We start from the raw sequence: 20,318 nt of genomic DNA, 5'->3' as shown, positions 1-20,318 counted from the left end.
ATACTCTAACCGTTTTCGTCCCGGACTTGGTGGCTAGGACTGCCGCGAACTAAACACTTTGGTCTCTCGTATGGATCATTGCATGCAGGCGTTTTGCCGCATTTCAGACATCTTTTTTGTAAAGCTGCGCAGTGGCTGACATTGTCGGGGTTTGGCAATGTAGTATTCTATTGTATTGTATACCCAAGATCGGATCCACCACAAATATCTCGATTTTCCCCGCAGCTCTACTATAAGGCAGTAAGCCCAGAAGCAGTTTGTCCGAAGGTTTGTTTAATATTTACACATTACATACGGTTAATAATGGATTCGCATCACTTCTACGCCGATTCCGGATTATCTTCATACTACTTCGATTAGGCCTGTTAACAACAAATTATATCGAGTTAAGATCCAAGGGTTTTTTCGCGGTCAAAAAACAACTCGTGGAATGAACAAAATGTGAGCAGCAAACATGCAATTCTATGAACCTTGAATAATTGATATTAATTGGGTTACTATCTTTCGATAAAAAATTGTCATTAGATATCCCAGTTTCTTTGCTTTAAATGTCGTCCTTAATTTTAGTGCGGTTTGTTTTGAAATTTTAGTCAAAGATGAATACATAAATCTTCACTTCAGCATGAAATTCAATTAAGTTTTTATATTCCAAAATATACCATTATAGCGAAGCAGAGTTGAACCATATTTGTCCTTGCGCCTTGATGGGCATGACAAACTCAACTACATGATTTTGTAAATGTATCGAAATAGAAAAGTACGAAGAAGAAAGAAGGGTGGACGTCGGTATGTAGTTTTCACTTGGTAATAATGTTAATTGAGTTATCATGGTGGATTCGAAAGCGGAAGGCAAGCGTTGCTTGAGATGCATCTTCAAGTAGGATGCTTAAGGTATTCCAAGCGTCTTTTTGAGCCGCTCTGGGCTAACTTTAATCCGAACTGTATAGTACGATTAACAATTCAAAAGAAAGAATAAAAACATCATTCAGACAATTTTTCCAATCATCTTAAATCAGTGAATACGACAAAGATATGCCACAAGATTCGAAGTGAATCCAGCTTAGTTGGTGTAATACCATAATTATGTATGAACTCTTAATTAATGATGCCTGTTTGATATGCGCGACGTGAAAGTGAATCTGAATCCTATTAATGTATGCACATATTTTTACTTTTATATACAGTATACATAAAACCACATTAAATTGATAGTTTTGAAACTTTTCAAACTGCTTTTTATTTTGTCTTTTGGTAAATGCTTCAGAGCGAGTATAAATATTTAAAGGTCTCATCTTACCTTTCGCTAATCTTGTCTACCACATTCAATTAACAGGCCGCGTATTGAAATAGGCTTCGAATAGTTTATGTTGCATTCCCAAATCGGTATCACAACGTATTTATCTATCAAGAAATATGCATACGCATACCAAAATACTTCATCATTATACTAACATGGGCACATAATCAAATAATTTGAATTCGATTGAAGATAGCTAAAATAGTGTTGGTAGAGTTAAAAACAAATTCGTACTATGTAGTTGAGACTTAATATAAAAATGGTGCTTTTCATGCTTCGTTTATTAGATTTGGCTTAGAACGGCAATACAAGAAAATTAATAGATTGATCGCAGTTAGGAAGTGTTAATTTCAAATGGCGCCCAACGTGGGCCTCTGATATGATCAGTTTCACAGAAGGTGAAATTTTATAAATAGCCTGCTCTGGCCTCTAACTTCGTTTTTGGTTTGTCGGATCAAATTCAGACCAGTCTCTCAACTTGTTCCACAGCCAGGTTTTACCGGGATCTGTTTAATCTTCATAATTTTAATGGTTAACAGCCCTATCTTTTTTTTGTAGGGAGGTGAAATGCACTTACGCACAAAGTGCCGAACTCCTGTCTCAAACAAACTATCTGCGAAAACACTACCCTGGGGCGTGTATCATTCTAACCCGGAACTGTTTGACACATTACCTCAGGCTAGGCTTATCCAGTATAGGAGCAGGATTCAAGGAGCCTCAGCTACCCTGGCATCTCTTCTATCCATCTCCCTCCTTTTCGCCTTAAAAACTCCATGAAAAGTAATGGCGATGTCACCCCCACCTTCTGCAGAAGAAAAAGGTGTAGCAGGCGATCGTGGTTTCCCGATTGCGTGCAGGTAAGATTGACAACAACTATGTCTGCTGAGTAGCTGGGTTAGGTAATAGTCAACGTGATCGTGCTTTTGATTGAACGACGATGAGATTCGCGGATCATCTACCCCTTGATTCTCTTTTCCAAGATTGATGCTATGCGCAAGGAGTACAGGTTCTCTTTTCAAAAATGCCAGCTTCTTTATTTCACTTGCCTTTTCTGAGGTATATAAGCCCTTACTCGGCAGTATGAAGACCGAACGGAATAACTTGGCTGCGAGATAGTGCAATAAGCAGAGACAGCTTGCAGAGCCACTCGTCGTTATATGATACTTGCGCTAGGCGCGGAGAACCATAAGAGAAGGACGGACTGAACCGTACTCATCAGCTAGCGACGCTTGCTGGATAAGGAACCTCTGTGTTGTGAATCTGCTCGAAGAAGGTCATCTTCGTGTTTATCATCACCCAAGGTGTTTCACCGTCGGCTTGGGCAAGATCATCTGAACAGGGAGGACTGTGAGAGCCCTCTCTTTGGTTAGGATGATGGTTTCAGTTTTTCCCAGAGCTAGGAAAGTTCCATGCTTAGCCATTCATCTGCTTATTCGCCTCATCGTCATTCCGTTCCAAAGGTCTGGACCAAGAATCCCCCCCCCCCCCCCCCCCCCCGACGTGACCCTCATTCTTCACTTTCCTTCCTGGGTTTCGTAGATCATGGTCCTTTAAATAGTTGCTCAATATCAGCAATAGGTAGCCTGGAGTACGAGTATGTTAACGATTTTTCATCACCTCGCAGAATTGAAGGCGTTTCTCACCCACCGACAGTAGCGACCACTTCTTCAATCGTATCAATTATGGATCGCCTCGCTCTAAAACCATATTGTGTTGGTTAGTAGTCTCTCGCAGCACATATTGCATTAATCAGTCTTGGATTGATGTGCTTCTCAAACAGCTTCTCCGCTGTGTCCAACATACGCTGACTCTGCTTATCGGCACAAGTCTCACAACCTTCCAGCGGGAGGGAAGAACACCCTCTGTCAAACATGCGTTGAATGTTCTGAGTAGCAAGTTCGGTTTGTATCTACATACGAGTTTCAACTCTTCGCTGAGAATACCGTCTGGTCCTGGTGCTTTTTTGTCCTTCATGGACTGTGTGCTTCCTCTAGTTTCTTTACAGTGAAGAGTGGCCATTCTTCAGTACACACTCCCTTACCGGTAGCGTCAGTTCGAATGGGGTGGACAGGAAAAAGGGCCTGCACGATTTCCTCTATCTCCTCTACTTCCACAAAACTGGGTGACCGTTGGGCACCGAGTTTTTTGGTAAGCAGTTTATTCTCGAGGCGCCATGGTTCTCTGCTTACATCGTCGATTAGCTCCTGCCAACAGCGTGCCTTCTGCTTGTTGATTTTCTGGTGGAGTTCCTTTTTCGCTCTCTTAAATTCTGCGGATCTAAGCCACCAGTACACAAGTATTTTCCCGGGACGCAGTTTCCCTTTGGGAGCCGATGCATTATAAGCTGCGGTGATAAGACTCATTATTGAATAGCTTACCGATTCAGTTGCAGTTCTTCTGTCTGCGCCTGAGTCTTGTCGCTGATTTACTTCTCTTGAGACAGCTTCGACAAATTTTCCAAAGTCGATGTTTTACGCGGTATGGATTTGCCGGACGTCAAACATTGGGAGGAGCCGTCTCTAAAATTTGTGTGCCTCGACAATCTGGTTGAGGCATGCCGATTCGAGGGTTAAAGTCTCATTCGACTAAAGTTCTCCCTTCCGTGTTTCTAATCTCGTCCTCCAAGGCGGTGAGCTTATTCTGAAAAGCGGACATATATTTGTTCGGTGTGAGGTTGAAAGTTGGCTCGGTGTCTTCCCAGGAACAGTGATAATGGCCAATTTTTGCCCTCTAGAGTTGACTGACGTAATTCTCAGTTTAAGGTTGCACACATCTGGGAAATCCTGTTTTATCGCTTCCTCTATTTCTTCCGTGTTATTGAGACAATCCTGATTCCTTATTTCAAGGGTGCACATGAGTTCTAGGCTGGAAATAACTGCTTCTCGCGGACACAGGTACATTGCTGGTTAGAGTTCGCCGAATAGATTTAACATCTACCCCGGCGTCTTGTGGTTTGGCGTCGTTGCGAAATATCTTCCTTCGTTTGGCCTTGTTTGCTCTTTCTTTTTTCTTTGGCATTGATTTGCCGTCGTGGTCGATTTTAACTTTGCTACAGTGGGGTTACCACTTTCGCTATTCAACTTAGGTTGTTGTTGTTGAATTTTTTCGACACTGCTTGATCCGTTTGGATTCTTCTTGCTGCCTCCTTGTTGGCAGATCCAAACTGTTTTCCCTCGTCTCCTTTTGTCGATTGTTTGGTGTGCTGTTTTTTTCCTCGGCAATCCTTCGGCTGTCTTCCAGCAGTTTCGGCGTTTTATCCCTTAAAGCAACTGCTCGTTCACCTTGTTCCCCTTGTTAATTAGGTAGGAGGTAATTTCAACTCCTTCCAAAAGACTTTGAAAGATAGTTCCTGTGTGAGCATTTTGGAGGCTCCTCCCTGTGCCTTTATCTGGAATGGTAATTATTTTGCATAAAGAGGATCACCCTCGGAAATATTACTATGTTTCGGTAAAAAAAAAGGGGGGGGGGGTGGGGAAACGGGTCTAAGGGAGGCGCTGAAAGCAACTAACTACTCATCCATTTATGAATTTGCCACCAACTATCTCGTTCAATAACGATGTTCTCCAACTTCTTAAACCTAGTAGTATTTCAGCAGTTTCCTGACTTGCGGGGTTCCTGCTAAGTTTCCCTTCGAATATTCTATTTGGTAGTCTCATGTCATCAATGTGCTTTGTAACCGTATTATGGTCCAGCCATAATAACTTAACAATAATAATAATATTGTCAAAGGATTTTGCACTCTGTCCTAAAAGCACTATTGTGCCCCTTTACTAGTTATAATATACCTATTAACTATATATGTCCTTCAAGCCTATAACCGGAAGAAAATTTATTATGTTTCCTACTTTTAAGTGTTTCAACCTGGTATCCGGTAGTAAGTATTCTCCCAGGTGCCTTTGTCTACTTAGCATAAGTGCCGCACACTGTCTCAGAACATGTTTCATCACTCTCCTCACTGAATCTACATATAGCGTCCGTAGATGTCCCTAGCTTCCCCGGCTATAATTTAGCCAGCAGTGACCAGTGAGTATTCCGGTGTGATCTAAAGGCTTTTCTTGGTGAGGTTTCGACCGCATGAGTATAATGAACTTTCAGTTCCCTCAGCCGTTCCTCTTCATTTTTCAGCGCCATGAACCCATTTGCGACTCCCCACTGTGTTCTGGATAGATACGACCATGAAGTTGATCGTACCCCAGTCCTCCTCACATACTAGGATTTTTGCACTAGATTTACTGGTACCAGCAACTCTCTTAGGGCCTCTTCTAGGTTTTTTCTTTTTTCCACAAATTTTGGACAGCGGAAGAGTACGTTCTCTTGTTCCTCTGGGACGCCATTGTAGTTTGGACACTCGGGTGAGGCTTCCAGTTTAAACCGGTACGGGTACCGGCGATATTCTCCATGTCCCGTGGAAAACTAGATAAGATAATAATTAATCCCATCGTGCCGTTTCTTCCACCACTCCTTGATGGCAAGGATGGGCTTGTGTACCTCCGATCCTTCTCCGAACGTTTCCAACGCTCTTGCCATCTGTTTAGAGATACCTCCCTTTCGGCGTTCATCGTCTGCGATAAAGGAGGTTTAGACTTCGTATTGTATATGTTTGTCACCTCAACATATCAATGGTCACCATTCCCGAAATGACGAGTGCTGCATCATCTGAGACAGTCCTGAAGGTAGAGCACACCCTTAGGGCTACTGTAGATTGCACTCAGTTTGTTAGCGTTAAATGTGGCCCGCAATGTTTTTCCCAAATTGGAGCTGCATAGAGTAGGAGTTGCAGCAGCATAAGCATACGGCAGGTGCTGCTTATAATAGCTTCGTGTCTATCATCACTCCCACGTATTTGATGGCAACGATCCCAATTTGAATACGGGCATAACTTCTTTCACGACGCTTGGTGATGAGGACCGCTTCCGTTTGTTCCCCTGCAAACGTCAGATCAGAAGTCTTTAACCAACCCTTAACAGCACCGATCACTTCGCATGAGTATAACTCAGCATCCTCGAGATGCTTTGCGACTACAACCAGCGCTATATCATCGCCGTAACCCGCCATCGTGATGTTTCACACCGTTGTGTCCAAACATAAGGCATTTTACATTTTGCTAGAGATAACTATGGTCTCTGGGCGAATTCGCACTTTTGCTTTCCTTTTCGCCTTTTTGTTGGTAACTTCGATCCATTCAGTGCGTTCGTTTCTCTTGGGTTTCCCTAGACTAGCCGATGTTCTCACTTTGGGCAGATGTTTTCTCCCTTCTGAATAAATTCGGACAACTCGACTATTTTTGATATCGGAGACCCGGAGCTCGGTTGCTCACTACTAAAAGCCGCCGATACAGGGACTCCCAGTCCTTGCGCCGTAAGTTCACGTTTACTCTTGTCTTCCATGGTGGTTTTATTTTTTGGGTATTCTTCCCATAGCCATTTTGGCCCACGAACTAGAGATGCGTAAACACTAGTTCATGCACAGCCAAAAAAGCATGGACACATATGTAAACATCAATAGGTATGTCTCTATCCGCTACCTTGGGTCGCACTTGATGGGAGATCTGTCTGTCTATTACACTTCTTCTTTTCTCAGAAATGGTTACACCTGTTGATATGAATTTGGTAGGAAAATGGTAACTGTGAACGCTCACGCATGCAGTGAGTTACATCATTCTGTGGTCAATTTACATGCAAAAGCGTGATGTATCTTTTTTTTCACCGAATATAATTATCTGGGGTATCAAATGAAAGATCTCGATTAGTACTTTCCAAATTTCTTAGGCTTAGTTTTAAAGCCGATTGCGAAATGGGAGAGTAGAGGTTCATAAAGGGGTCACTTAAATTAAGGGCCATTCTCAGAAACTATCTACCAGAAAAATAGAAAAAAGTGATGGTAATGACATCTAGGCTCTGAAACCTTTTATATTTGAAGCACCGAGCTTCCGGTTTCCGACTTGTTGTTTAGCTCGCGTGTTGATCTTTCTTTAGGCTCCCGCTAATTCCTCTGTGTGTCGAACTTTTAGGTTCCGATGCGGACTCACGCATCGGTAAAGGACACGTAAATTGACATGTGAGGGATCAAAGTGTTCAAAGGACCCCCTTCACATTCCTGAGCCTGGCTAGTATAGAGGCGAGCAAGCACGTGTCGACGGAACACTTCAATGGAGCTTCAGTATTTGCGGGCGGACCTTCACGGTCAATTACGCCAACTTGTGTTTCTTTTTAAGTTTTTGGGTTAGTTCTCCCTTCTTGGTCGTCGCAGGCCACTCAGAATGGACTTTTGTCCATTACCCATCACATTTTGTCATTAAGAAACCTTCAGTGCTCGCATTTGTGTCGTGGGGAGAGGTCCCTACATGGCCAAGCTTGGGTAGTCTCCAAGTCTGCTGTTTCAAACACGGTTTAACTAGCCTTCAACACCCACGTAGGCAGGAGGAATTAATATATTTTTTCGCTCCTTACGGGGGTCATGGTTCATTGTTCACTTTCATTTTAAAATATTGCCACAAATCTAGAGAAAGTATACATCGACGGGGCGTTAATCGATCTCATTATTGAAAATTGAAACAAGTTGGTCAGGTAGAAATTATTTTTCGAATTTGGATCCTTGAGAGAAGTTTGGCTTATACCAACATTAAGACGATTTTCCATAGAGGAGGTTGTAACTGTAACCAGTAGTTGTCCACTTGTCCAATATTTCTTGATGACTTTGAGGGAAGTAATTAATTTTCGAGCTTGTTCAATGCTACAAATTTTTTAACTCCTTTTATTTCAATATGAGATTAGATATTTCCTGTACTATCTGTTCAGTCGCGCACTGAAAAGCCAATTCTATCAGTTGAATGATTTCGGTTAATTTCTCACGTTCGCTATACCTTGTTTGATCAATAAACCGAATCGCAGGCAAATAGAAACAAATATCCATTTTATGTGTATTAGATTTTTCGATTGCATGTGAGCTCGAAACATATACTCATATGCAGATATGCATTAAATCAAACCTGGTCAAATTACACAGCACGAAACAACTTCAGGCAAAATGCTAGGAATGACTTACGAACAGAAGCGGTTAGCGAGCAACCTGGCTAACATGTATGGCAGGTAAGTAAGCGAACATTGGAAGGTGGTAATGTCCACGAAATTGAACAAGTTATAAACCCTCCAGTTGGGCTTTTTTGTGCGACAGGAAATCCTTGGAAGAAGTTGTTGAATAGTCTGTGCACATAAGAAATTTAATTTATGATGTGTTCTGGTTGTAAGTGTTGTTAATTGGTTGGACCTGGCGTCTGTTGTTCGCTGAAATGACCATTCTAAAGTTCAGCCTTTCCTTTTTTACAGAATTGGACCTTCAGGTGTTCATGAACGAATCAAAATTTGCTTTTGTACGGACCTAGATAAATCGGTTCTGGTGAATAATTTCGAGAAACGCGGTTGGGTACAAGTCGGGGCTGATGATGACTGGAATTTCTATTGGGCTGGTGTTCAGACATGCCGGAATATATTTAGCGTGGATAGTGGATATAGGATGCACGACAATCAGTAAGTTCTTCTTGTTTTCATTCAGTTTTTTTTGGGTATTATTACTAACTAGTCTTAATTAAATGGAAACCCCAGGACAACCGTAAATGGCGTCATATAGAAACTGCACCTTCTAGTTTACTCGAAAAGCTTTGAATAAGGCAGATTGCATGAAGGCTCATTACATCGATAACCAAATATTAGACACGATTCATGGATACTAATGTGCAGAAGTTTATTGTCCTAGAGAAAAAGTATTCAACCTATTAATGTCGGGAGATCTGATGCCATAAAATCATTGACATTGTAATTGCTTATCCAAGAACCTAAATCGCACAACTTTGTGATAAATTGAAAATTTGAAATTTAACAAACCAGTAAGGAAGCTACGCCTTCATTTTTCGGAGGCCTATTTTAAATATGAATTCCCTTTGCAAAATTCCAGTTCAGATGGAGAATCGTCACAAGAGTATTTATCGTACAGGATTGCAAATTCCCGGTTCAGAAGGGATAGTTGTTTCCTTAAAGCTAAAAGGTTATGTTGTGAATTTCAGTGGGCGATATGAATGGAGAAGCTGAACTAAAAGAAAGCTGAGCCAATATCCATGACATACCAATCTCCTTTCTATTAAGGACGATGGATGATGAACAAATGTTCAAATCACTATTTGATTTGGTCAAACTCCAGTACCATACAGATTTTGGAGTGTATTCCTTTTTTAAGGTTTAAAAGTGTAAACACAAAACCTTATTAAATTTTTTTTTTTGAGGTGGTGGAAATCTTCAAAAGACACTGGCCTGGACACGCCTGACAGTCCTGAATGCCGAGCACACCCTTAGGGCTTTTCTTCTGTAGACTCAGTTTGTTAACGTTAAATGCAACCTACAATGCCTTTCCCCAAGCTGGAGCTGCATAGAGCAGGATCGAACACACTACACTAGCTATAAGCAACCTGGAAGCATGCCTTGGCCCTCCCACATTCGGCATCATCCTCGCCAGGGCTACACTTGCAGTGGATGCTTTGTCATAAGCATACTGCACTTGTTGCTTATAGCGTAGCTTGCCGTCTATCATCGCTCGCAAGTATTTGATGGCAGGCTTAGAAGTGATGATATGATTCCCATTTGAATACGGGCAACATTTCTTTTACGGCCCTTGGTGATGAGGACCGTTTCCGTTTTTTCCTCCGCAAGTGTTAGACCAGAACTCTCTAGCCAACCCTTAACAGCACTGATCGCTTCGCATGGGTATAACTCAGCATCTTCGAGGTGCTTCGCGACCACAACCAGCGCTATATCGTCGGCGTAGCCCACCACCGTGGCTTCCTCCGGAATGTTCCACAGCAGTGGGCTCAGTACGGAGCCCTGTGGGACACCCGCAGAGACAACGTACTCCTGGGGTCCATCATTGGTGTCATACCAAAACCTCCGTTCTTGTAAATAGCTGTTGACAATAGTTGCAAGATAAGCGGGAATACCAATCTTCGCCAGAGATTCCCGTATTAGGTTCCAATTGGCCGAATTGAATGCATTTCTCACATCCAGGGTCACTACTATGCAATATTTGCTAGTACTGCCCTTTCCGTGGATTGCATCTTCGGCCAAGCAAGCAACCATTTTGATGGCATCAATGGTTGACCTGGCGTTACACCAGAGACAGAGCTCCTTAAAGCATTCCCTCTTGCTCCGTTGGATGGCGAGCTTGAGGGTTCTGCGGGCTTCCTTATAGGCGCGTTCTTTTTGCCCTTGGTCAATTCTGCTCTTCTGGCTCGGTGACAGGCTGATCGAAGGCTGGCCAGTTCAGCATTCCACCAGTAGTTTGGTCTTCTACTGGGGAATGAGCACCTCCTAGGCATGGACGCGTCACATGCTTTGGCGATGCATTGGGCTACATGGGCAGCTCTTTTCGTAGAGGCGCCTGCTTTATTAGGTTGATCTGACTACACCTCTATGAAGCAGACCAGCCTGACATCTTTCTCGGTTTCAGGCATGATGGTCTTTAGCCCTGTGACTCCACCCATAGCCCAAAGAAGATTGCCTGGTGATCGTTGTGGGTGCAATGATTGCTGACGCACCAGGACATTCTACGTGCCAGTGCAGGGCTGACAAAAGTTGGTCTACGATTGAGGCAGACCCCCCTTTCTGAAAGGTGCTTACATTTCGTTCGTTGGGTAGAATGATATCCAACTGTGCGAAAGTGTCTAATAGACTGCGGCCCCTTGCATTTGTCTCTGTGCTATCCCACTCACGGGCCCAAGTATTGAAGTCACCAGCAATCACCCTTGGACTACGACCCCCTGTGTCGAGAACAAGATTGTCAAGCATTTCCCCGAATTCGGGCAGTGTTAGACTTGGTGGGGCGTAACAGCTGTACCCTTATACCCCGTTTATTTTCGCTCAAACAAAGCCGCTGTATGTCTGACCCCCAGTACATTGCATGGCTTGTCGACCACATGCCCATATCGCCGCTCCACTAGTCGAATCTGTAACTCATACGCCACCGTGACGGTTTCTACAGGGTTCGCTAATGATGACAATTTCCATCTCGGATTCGTAGATGGTCTGCTCGAGTAAATCTTGAGCGACCCTACAATGATTGAGGTTTATTTGAATAAATATCATTTTTTCTTTGAAGATAGCGCCTTCCCAAATTCCGGGCATTTGCCACTTCTGGCAATATGCCGGTTATCTCGTCCCTCCTTTCCTTCGCACAAAATGCATTTGGGGTCTCTATTGCAGTCCTTGGCAATATGTCCTTTCTCTCCACAAAATCCCCGGATTTTGCTGAAATTTCCGCCCAGGTCTTTTAGGTTGGGGTCAGACTTCACTTTCTTCAATATCCCCGCATACGTTAGATGTCCTTTGCTAGAGATTACAATTGCCTCCGGGCGAATTCGTACCTTTGATTTCTTGTTTTTTTTCTTGTCCACGACCTTAGTTCAACCGCCGCTCTTATTTTCTTTCGGTTTCGCTTCGCTGGCCGACGTTCCTACTTTGGGCACTTTAGGCCCTTCTGAACTTTTAGTTCCGTTTGTTGGGCTGGTGAAGACTCCTTTTTTACCTTTTTGGTCCCTGTTGATTCCACAAAGCTTCCCCCTCTTTGTCTTGCACTCGCCTGTGACACTGTTGGGGCTGGGATGTCCGGCTTTTCCTTAGGCTTTCTTATTTCATCCTGGGACCTATTGTAAAGCACCGTGATGGCTCTCACCATGTTCTTAATGGCTTTGTGCACGTTGTGCTTGTCCTTGATGAATTCGGGCAGCTTAACTATTTTAGTCCCAAGCGGCATAAAAGGCAGTTCTTCTGGGTCAGGGCTCTGTTCTCTGTGAGCCTTGGCCAGATTACTCCTTTTACTAACTCCTTCGCCTTTTTTAGTTACTGAGCTCCCATGGACTTTCTCTTTTGCCAGTTTTGGTATTGGAGGCGATCGTAAAATTGATGAGCTTCTCCTGAATGGATCTATTTGTTGCTGCTGGAGTACCTCTTGATCAAATCTGATGGGTGTCTTTCCCATAGCCATTTTGGTCCACGCACCAGAGATTAGCAAACACTAGCCCATGCACAGTCAGAAAAGAAAATTGCATGAACACATATTTACATATCAATAGGTATGCCCCAATCCGCCAGCTGAGTCGCGTCTGATGGGAGATCTGGGCACTCCTCACTGGACCTTCTGTCTGTCTGTCTGTCTGTGTGTCCGTCACACGCATTTCTCTCGGAGACGGCTATAGCGATTGACACCAATTTGGTAGAAAGGTGGGAACTGTGAACAAACACATACAGTGAGCTACATCCTTTTACGTTAAATTACGTGCAAAAGGGGGGTGTAAAATTGTTCTTCATCAAATATAGTCCTACTTTTCGAAGCAGGTTTTATTTTTGACATTAGTTGGAACGGTGGGGAGTGCGGGGGGTTGAAAGTGATCGTTTCTTTAAAGGGGCCATGCTAAGAAACTACCAAACCGAAAAATCTGAAAAAAATCAAGAGGCTGCCACTATATAGTGCCTAGACTCCGAAATACCTCCCATACCGATATCTGTTCAAATAAAGTTAATAATAGTATATTACCATTATTCCATTAAATTCATCCTAGCACCACGAAATTCTGCGGTGATGTAGGCTATAATGTAGAGCATAATCTTACCAGTTTGGTAGAAATCGCACTATTACAAATAAAGTTATAATACGTCAAAGTTGTTGCTTCTTTGAAAATTGAAGACTACGAATGTCAATATCACCCGAAAGTAAATATTCTCACATAATATATGGATATATTATGTGCTATGTACTAAGAAATACACAAAAATTTTCGTACCTGAAGCGTCCAGCTTCCGGTTTCCCGACTTTTGTAGTAGGATGCACTAGGGACTGAGTGTTTAACTCCCTCAACTATAAGCCGTCGGATAACTAACTAAACCTCTCTCTGTCATCAGAGAACTATTATTTTTGAATAGCGTTCCCGCTCTTCCATTTTAGGGAGCTTTCAAGTCAGGGAATTTCCTCCATCAACGAGAGACGGAAGGGAAGTAATTAGTTCAAAGAACCTGTTGACATCCGGACCCCGCTGGTCGAAGAAGAACTTGAACGTAATATGTAACAGGACTCCATTTGTCAGCGTCTCCACGACAATGTTGCCTGGAAAAAACTCTCCTGTATCTGCATACAGTTGCTGACGAATCCCATCCCACGTTCAAGAACGAAAAGTGTAATTGGGGTCTTTCGCCACCCTATTTCAGTATACATAGTCAGAAACCTCCGTGGCCGTTTAGAAGTTGGGTAAGGAAGTCATATGTTTTCTGTTCAGCTCTGGACCTAAGCTTCCGATGAGTCGCGCAGTTCATCTTTGTTTCGACTCGTTTTCCCAAGAGAATTCCTTATCATTTAGAGTATCTTGCCATTCCTCATGAATAATCACGTCTTGCTTTTCTTCCTTCGATCACAGCTCCCCTTCTCTGCATTTGTGTAAAGTGCTTAAGATACATCTCCTTGTTAAAAGCATTAACCTATGCTTGCGCGCCGTAAGTAAAATCGACTGCATTGTTACGTCTTTTATTGCAGCTGGGGCCCCTAAAATTTGCCATTGGTCGACTTAAGACCAAAACTCCTGCTACAGCCTTCCTGGCTACTGTTAATATTTCCTCGAAAAAGCTCATCTTTGAGTAAAGCGTAAAAGCTGAAACAATGAGTAGAGATTCATCTGCTTACTAGTCGCCACAGTACCCTGAATTTGATTTGCATTTGATCAGCGCGAACCTTGCTAGTTTCTACCGCGAAGGAAAGATACTCTCGTTCAGGTAAGTTTTAAAGGCGCAGAACAGTAGGTCCAGTCGATGGCGGAATGCCAGTTTCTGTTCTCCTGCCATAATACTGTCAAGTTCAGGTGCGCTTTTCATAGAAAAGGTTATCTCTTCCAGTTCTTTCGTGATGAAAAGTGGACAATCCTCGGTGCCTGTAGACATCACCTTGAACGGGATGCACAGGGAACAATGCATGTACGGTTTAGTTTGTCTTTTTGGCATTAAGTCAACACGGTTTCCGTAGGACACCGGTTTTTCTAATGCCAAGCTTATGACTAAATCCCCATGGATGCTCGCCTACTTTGTCGGCAAGCTCCTCTCAGCAGTAAGCTTTGCTTTTATTTACTCCGTCATGAATCCTCCTTTTTATGTGATTTGTACTCTGACATTCTGTTGCATGCCTCTTTTCCATAATTTGAAGGCTGTGCCAAACAGCGGAGCTTGTGGCACTCATTTCGGCCATTTCTGCCGCTCTTCAATACATAGAAGGTTTATCACATTTGAGTACTCTCCGGTGCATGGAAACTCCGCAGCCTCATAACTAGTTCTAACCACATATAAAGAAGGAAGGTTTGAGACTACATATTTTGTACTATCTTCAGTAAAATGAAGAAAATAAAACGCTGAGATAAATAAAATATGGTAGGGGTTACTTTACTATGCTAAATCTGAGCTGATCTCTCTTAGTGAGAGATCCCACGGCAGGTTGACCAAGAAAATGCGTTCAAGGTCGTTAATAACAATAGGGATAATGTTGAATTCAAATTCTCGCAGAAATGGAAGGGCAATGCGCGGCAGGAGCAACCCCGGTCCTGTCGAGAAACAGGCAAAATTTCTTGACACATGGACGGCAGCAAGACCTAAATGAATCAATTTGAATCTTGGTACCCTCATTGGAAAGGCGGAGGAAGTCGCAAGAGCCCTTCGGAAGAGGCGCATTAATATTTCCGCTCTATAAGAAACGCGGTAAAAGTTGTTATAAACTTCTGTATTTTGGTAGCCTACACACTCCATAAGGTGCTGATAATGCCCCTTTTCAGGGTTTCCTTGGCACCATTAAAGAAGTCGAGTGAAATATAGGCAACATCCTCGTTTTACATTATTCTTAATATTGGTGGAATCAAAGCATGTTAGTTTTTTGAGAATTAATGTTTTCAAAGAAAGTTCAAATTACTGTTTGATTCGGCCATTCTCTAAAAACAAAAAAAAATTTGGAGTGCACACTTTTTTTTTTTTTTGGATGTATTTACAGATTGCACGTTGAACTCTTGTAATTATAAGCCGTCGGACGACCAAATAAACAGCTCACTCCTTTCAGTAAAATAGCCTGAAAGGAGGGAAGGAAGTTGTTTAAAGAACATCTGCCATTCTGTGACCCCGGTCGCTTCCGATGAGTCGCTTAGTTCATCCCTTTCTCGACTTATTTCCCCAAGAATGTTGCCATTCATTCACTGTATGGCACACTTTCTCATGAGCAGCCATCTCCCTTGAGTCCTATCCCTTGCGTTTGAGGTTGATCTTGTGTTGAGCTAGGGCTCTCTCCTGGGATCACCATTACAGTGGACCCTCAGACAGAATGGTGGAGAGACTCTACCCTTTTATGCTATACTTTCTTGCTAAAAACATCAGTCTCTACTTCATAACCACAGAACAGAACAGACTGCATTGCTGTCGTGCTGGAGGTAGGGAGTTCACAATGTGCCATTAACCGATTTAAGGTGGAAGCTCGTGTTGCAGCCTTGTCTCCTGCTGTTTTGATTTCGTTGGAAAAGCTCATTTTGAAGTCAGGCTTTAACCCAAAGTACTTAACTTTGGCTCTATAATTGTCTCGGCGATTATCACGAGACGTAGCTCGGAATTCTCTTTTTATTCAAAATGAGGAGAGCACCAGGCCAGTGCAGATCAAGTGATTGGGTCGATTAATTTGAATACGATATTTTGATAGTTATTTGTAGAAAAGTTTTCCAGAATTCGCCATCCCTCCACCGACCATTCTAGTGACCGAAATGCGCTAAAATGTTGGCATGCATCATACGCTTAAAACTACGGGCCCCGTCCTCCCCATCTTTAGGATGCCCTCACCTCTAGAGTTAAGCTGAGATATGTCCAGGCATTAATGTTTTATATTACCAGGATCTGCTCCTCCGTGGTTGAGATGCATCCTCTAGTCTGCGCCAAAAGACTGCGACCAGACCACAGCTCATTCGAGTCTGAACCCAAAGTTAGGTGCCATTTCGAACCTAGATAGCAATGGATACTCAATGAGTGAAGATACTGTGAAGCTGGGTCGTTATTCCGGGACTATTTGCCGATTAGCATTAGGTTAGCTTTTCCACCGCAGCGAATAGCGCTAGCAACTCCTGAGTAGTTGCACGGTGTGTGTTGCGAATAATGTTGGACGCCTCTTAGTTTTTTTTTAAATCCGTCAGACATTATCTCGGAGCTGACTGTACATATTACAAAACCGATTATGATTTTTCCTTTGTTAAGAAATTGTTTTCAATTTTTCAAGTAGCTATTTTGCCGCCTCGGCAGGCCTCACGGTAGCCTTGTTGGTTATCTTCGGACCTAATTCAACGAAGACTCGGTGAACCTTCATTTCATAAACGGAGGACACTTCGGGTTTGATTTTTTAGCACCGAGGGCTTTTGGAATGATCTTTTTTCCTCCGGTTTAACGAGTGGAGCTTGACGCTTATATCCATTTCTCTGCCTTTTTAATTTGTTGCTCCACCGTTTGTATCTCGCAAATTCCAACCTTTTTTTCTTGTACTTCTTGGGCTTCTTTTTTGTGTCCTGGAGACTTTCTAGGCGCCGTGTTCCTTCTTCCGCTATTTTGCCAGTTCACCTTATAATCGAATGTCAACGCTTGGCGGCCACAGTACTCTCAGCGGGGGTTACAGTTGTTTGTGCTTTTTGCTGCTGTCCATGTCCGCCTGTAGAAGGAAATGCAGTCCAGCTACTTTCTTGAAGGGAGGTATGCTCTAACCACTCAGCTATCGCGGACAACTTCTATCATTTAATATAATCCTTCCCCTGTGGCGGTTATCCTAGTCGCCTACACTCACCCAATCTCCTTGGATGCTGATTCATAAGCCCGGTAGGTGGGAGCGAATGCCCATTCGTGAAAAAAATGAGTATGGGAAGGGTATCCAGAAATCAAACCAAATGTGGAGGACGAGACAGGAAGTTTTCTACGGTGCAGGGTTTCGGAAACCTAGCACCGTCGGTTTTTGGGACTGGACAAAGGGACAAGAAGTGAAAAAACTAGGATAGCTGGCTTGTTCAGTGGGGCTTTTGAGAAGGAGACATTCCTGGAGCTCTAGAAGGAAGTCATGTCCCGAAGGGAATTGCGCTGGAAAAGGCGAGTCAGTTATGTCTGCGTGTAACTGACGCGAGTGACTCTACAACGTTGTAACGGTCTTTTTACTACAGTAGGAAATCAAACTACTGATGGAGCTAAAAAGGCTCGTCGAATATGTTATGTATCATTGTCCGAGATTCGCGAATGAAAGCGGGAGGTTGAATGACACCCCTAAAGGAGTTATTGGACTCTATAATCTCATGGAGGAGATGTTAACATCAAAAGTAAATTGGAGCGCACTAAAAGCAACAATAGGAAAGCCCCAGGAACTGGATTGATCGTGCTGGTATAAACCATAGCCCTCTCAATAAAATAATACTTTTCACGGTGGTCGATGGGGATATGGGCGGAGAACCCTCTTCGAATGTCCTAATGGACTGATCCTATACCTGTAATATATAAAGTGCAGATACTTTTGGGGTGCCCTATATGGAATTCTAAATCTGTCACTTAAACTTGTTTCCTTGTACTTGTTGTATGCGTAGCCCTCTAAAGGGAAAGATATTGAAAATTAGAAACATATAGTTCAACTGGCTTTTTAAAATGTCTATTTGACATTGTTTTTTTGGGACTGTGGTACCATTCGATTCTTAGGTTTTTTTTCACTAAAAACGGATAGCAGTAGGCTTCTAGATATTGTGTCTCTAAAATCGCCATTTACAGCAATTATTTTAGTAACATTTGCTAACCTTCTTTGATAGAATCATAAATCACTTTCCAAATCATTATGAGCTATCTCGGAAGGATTTGCTGGTGAAAAACATCAAGCGCTATAGAAAGGATTTAGAACGTGATGGTAGCCCACTAGCTGAAAAAACTGAAAGTAATCAGCCCGGTGGAGCGCGTTATCTCTATCTGGACTTTATTCCAGTTACGTTTGTTCTTCCGGCTGGTAAGTGTTTCAAATTATAATCCTTTTCGGAATTATCTCTTCCAATTTTTTCTATTTTTCAGATTACAACATGTTTGTTGAGGAATATAGAAAACATCCGCAAAGCACATGGATCATGAAACCATGCGGTAAATCACAAGGTGCGGGAATTTTTTTAATCAATAAGTTATCAAAATTGAAGAAGTGGTCCCGTGAGGCGAAAGGCGCATTTCATCCACAGATCGGGAAGGAAAGTTATGTGATTTCGAGGTAATTAGAAAGTTAGTGGGGCTACCAATTTTGAAATTTTTTTGGTTGAAATGGAAATCATATGGTTCCATATGGTTCTTTTTTCACAAAAGAAACTATTTTCAAAATTTAATCTTTTATACTTTTTTCTTCAAGATACATAGATAACCCACTTTTGATTGGAGGCAAAAAATTTGATTTACGTCTGTACGTGCTGGTGACTTCGTTTCGTCCTTTGAAGGCATATCTTTTTAAATTGGGATTCTGTCGTTTCTGTACTGTGAAATATGATACCAGTGTAACCGAGTTGGACAATATGTATGTTCACTTGACCAACGTGAGCGTTCAGAAGCACGGGGTAAGGATAAGCATTAAATGAATTAAGTTCAGCACAATCACGCAATCAAAAAGAAGCTAGTTATCATAGTCAAACATTTTCAGGGTGAATATAATAATCTGCATGGGGGCAAGTGGTCTGTCCAAAACCTTCGTCTCTATTTGGAAGGAACGAGAGGCAAAGAAGTCACAGATCGTTTATTTGGATCGATATCCTGGCTCATAGTGCATTCACTGCGAGCGGTTGCTCCGGTAATGGCCAGCGATCGACATTGTTTCGAGTGCTATGGTTACGACATTATCATTGATAACAATTTGAAACCGTGGCTGGTTGAGGTGAATGCTTCACCGTCACTTACATCGACAACTGTAAATGATAGGATACTTAAATATAAGTTAATTGATAACATATTGTCAGTTGTTCTGCCTCCGGATGGCGTTCCAGAGTGAGTACAATTTAATCTTTCAAGACTTATATAGTTTCTTAGTCATGTATCTACTTGTCTATCTAGCGTGCGATGGAATAAAATCCCAGGCCCAGAAGCAATGGGAAATTTCGAACTATTGTTGGATGAAGAACTAGCATCACAGGATGAGAGTCAAGCCAATACAACCAACAAGAGCAAAATGAATAGTGGTAATCGATGGAAGTGATGATAGAATCATGTATAAAAATGTTAAAAATTCAAGTTAATCTGAAGTTTTTAATTTTATCTTATCACATTTAGACACAAGGTTTGAGGTAAATGTTTTAGGATAAGGTAAGCCCATTTGAATTGAGTTATGAAATGATATGCAGTTCTTCTAATGAGCAGTTTTTACCTTGAAGAACTAATTTCAAAATAGTGCTCAATTTAAATTTATTCCGAAACTTGTTCGAGAATTAGCGCTTAAGGGCGCAAATGGAGACATAGTATAAATACATGAAAGTGTTAAGTCTTACATCCTGCTGCTGCATGCTACCGGAGAGGTTCTCAGTCTCATGGTGCATGCTTTGTCGATTAATCATTGCCATTCCAATCACCCTGGCCGAAATACTTGTTGGTTCTTCACCAGGGCCGTAGAGAGTATATCCGGGGCCGGGTGGAAAATTATGCAGGCCCCAATATTATCTCTTTACCGTTAGTTACTTCTTTATGTGTCTGTATTACTGCCCCTTGCATCAGGCCTGGGAAACCCACTTGCAAATATACAGCCCATCGCCTGCGTTCGGTATTCGGTGTTTACACTTTTTGCTCCGCGAATTTCTATTTGCATTTGAGTACAACTCGACATCCTTAAAATGTTTTGTCACCGCTGTTAATGCTCTTAGAGTCCTTCATCACTGTCGTGCTAAAGCCTTGTTTCCTCTCTGGGTGGCTGTCAGGAAAACTAACGAGAGACGAGAATATCAACCGCC

At 42.5% G+C, this 20,318-nt stretch overlaps 1 protein-coding gene across 1 annotated transcript; it reads left to right on the top strand.

Annotated features, from left to right (window-relative positions):
- The first annotated feature begins 517 nt into the window (after positions 1–517).
- Positions 518–19,613, top strand: LOC119648844 (probable tubulin polyglutamylase TTLL1). Its single transcript, XM_038050719.1, has 7 exons — positions 518–786; positions 8,623–8,823; positions 18,165–18,355; positions 18,418–18,604; positions 18,740–18,941; positions 19,025–19,365; positions 19,432–19,613. The coding sequence occupies exons 1-7, from the start codon at positions 740–742 to the stop codon at positions 19,571–19,573; spliced, it is 1,311 nt and encodes a 436-aa protein (XP_037906647.1). The 5' UTR covers positions 518–739; the 3' UTR covers positions 19,574–19,613.
- The last annotated feature ends 705 nt before the right edge of the window (positions 19,614–20,318 follow it).

The sequence above is a fragment of the Hermetia illucens genome, chromosome 2, assembly GCF_905115235.1.
Source record: "Hermetia illucens chromosome 2, iHerIll2.2.curated.20191125, whole genome shotgun sequence".
Lineage (NCBI taxonomy): Eukaryota > Metazoa > Arthropoda > Insecta > Diptera > Stratiomyidae > Hermetia > Hermetia illucens.
Note: the sequence above shows the minus strand (reverse complement) of the source record. Positions and strands in the feature narration are given on the sequence as shown.

Bases quoted from the DNA above. Each gene is read 5' to 3' on its own strand.
- LOC119648844 (XM_038050719.1), top strand. From the start codon at position 740: ATGTATCGAAATAGAAAAGTACGAAGAAGAAAGAAGGGTGGACGTCG. The intron at 18,356-18,417 runs GTAAGTGTTTCA...TCTATTTTTCAG, and splicing joins TACGTTTGTTCTTCCGGCTG to ATTACAACATGTTTGTTGAG. The intron at 19,366-19,431 runs GTGAGTACAATT...TTGTCTATCTAG, and splicing joins CCTCCGGATGGCGTTCCAGA to CGTGCGATGGAATAAAATCC.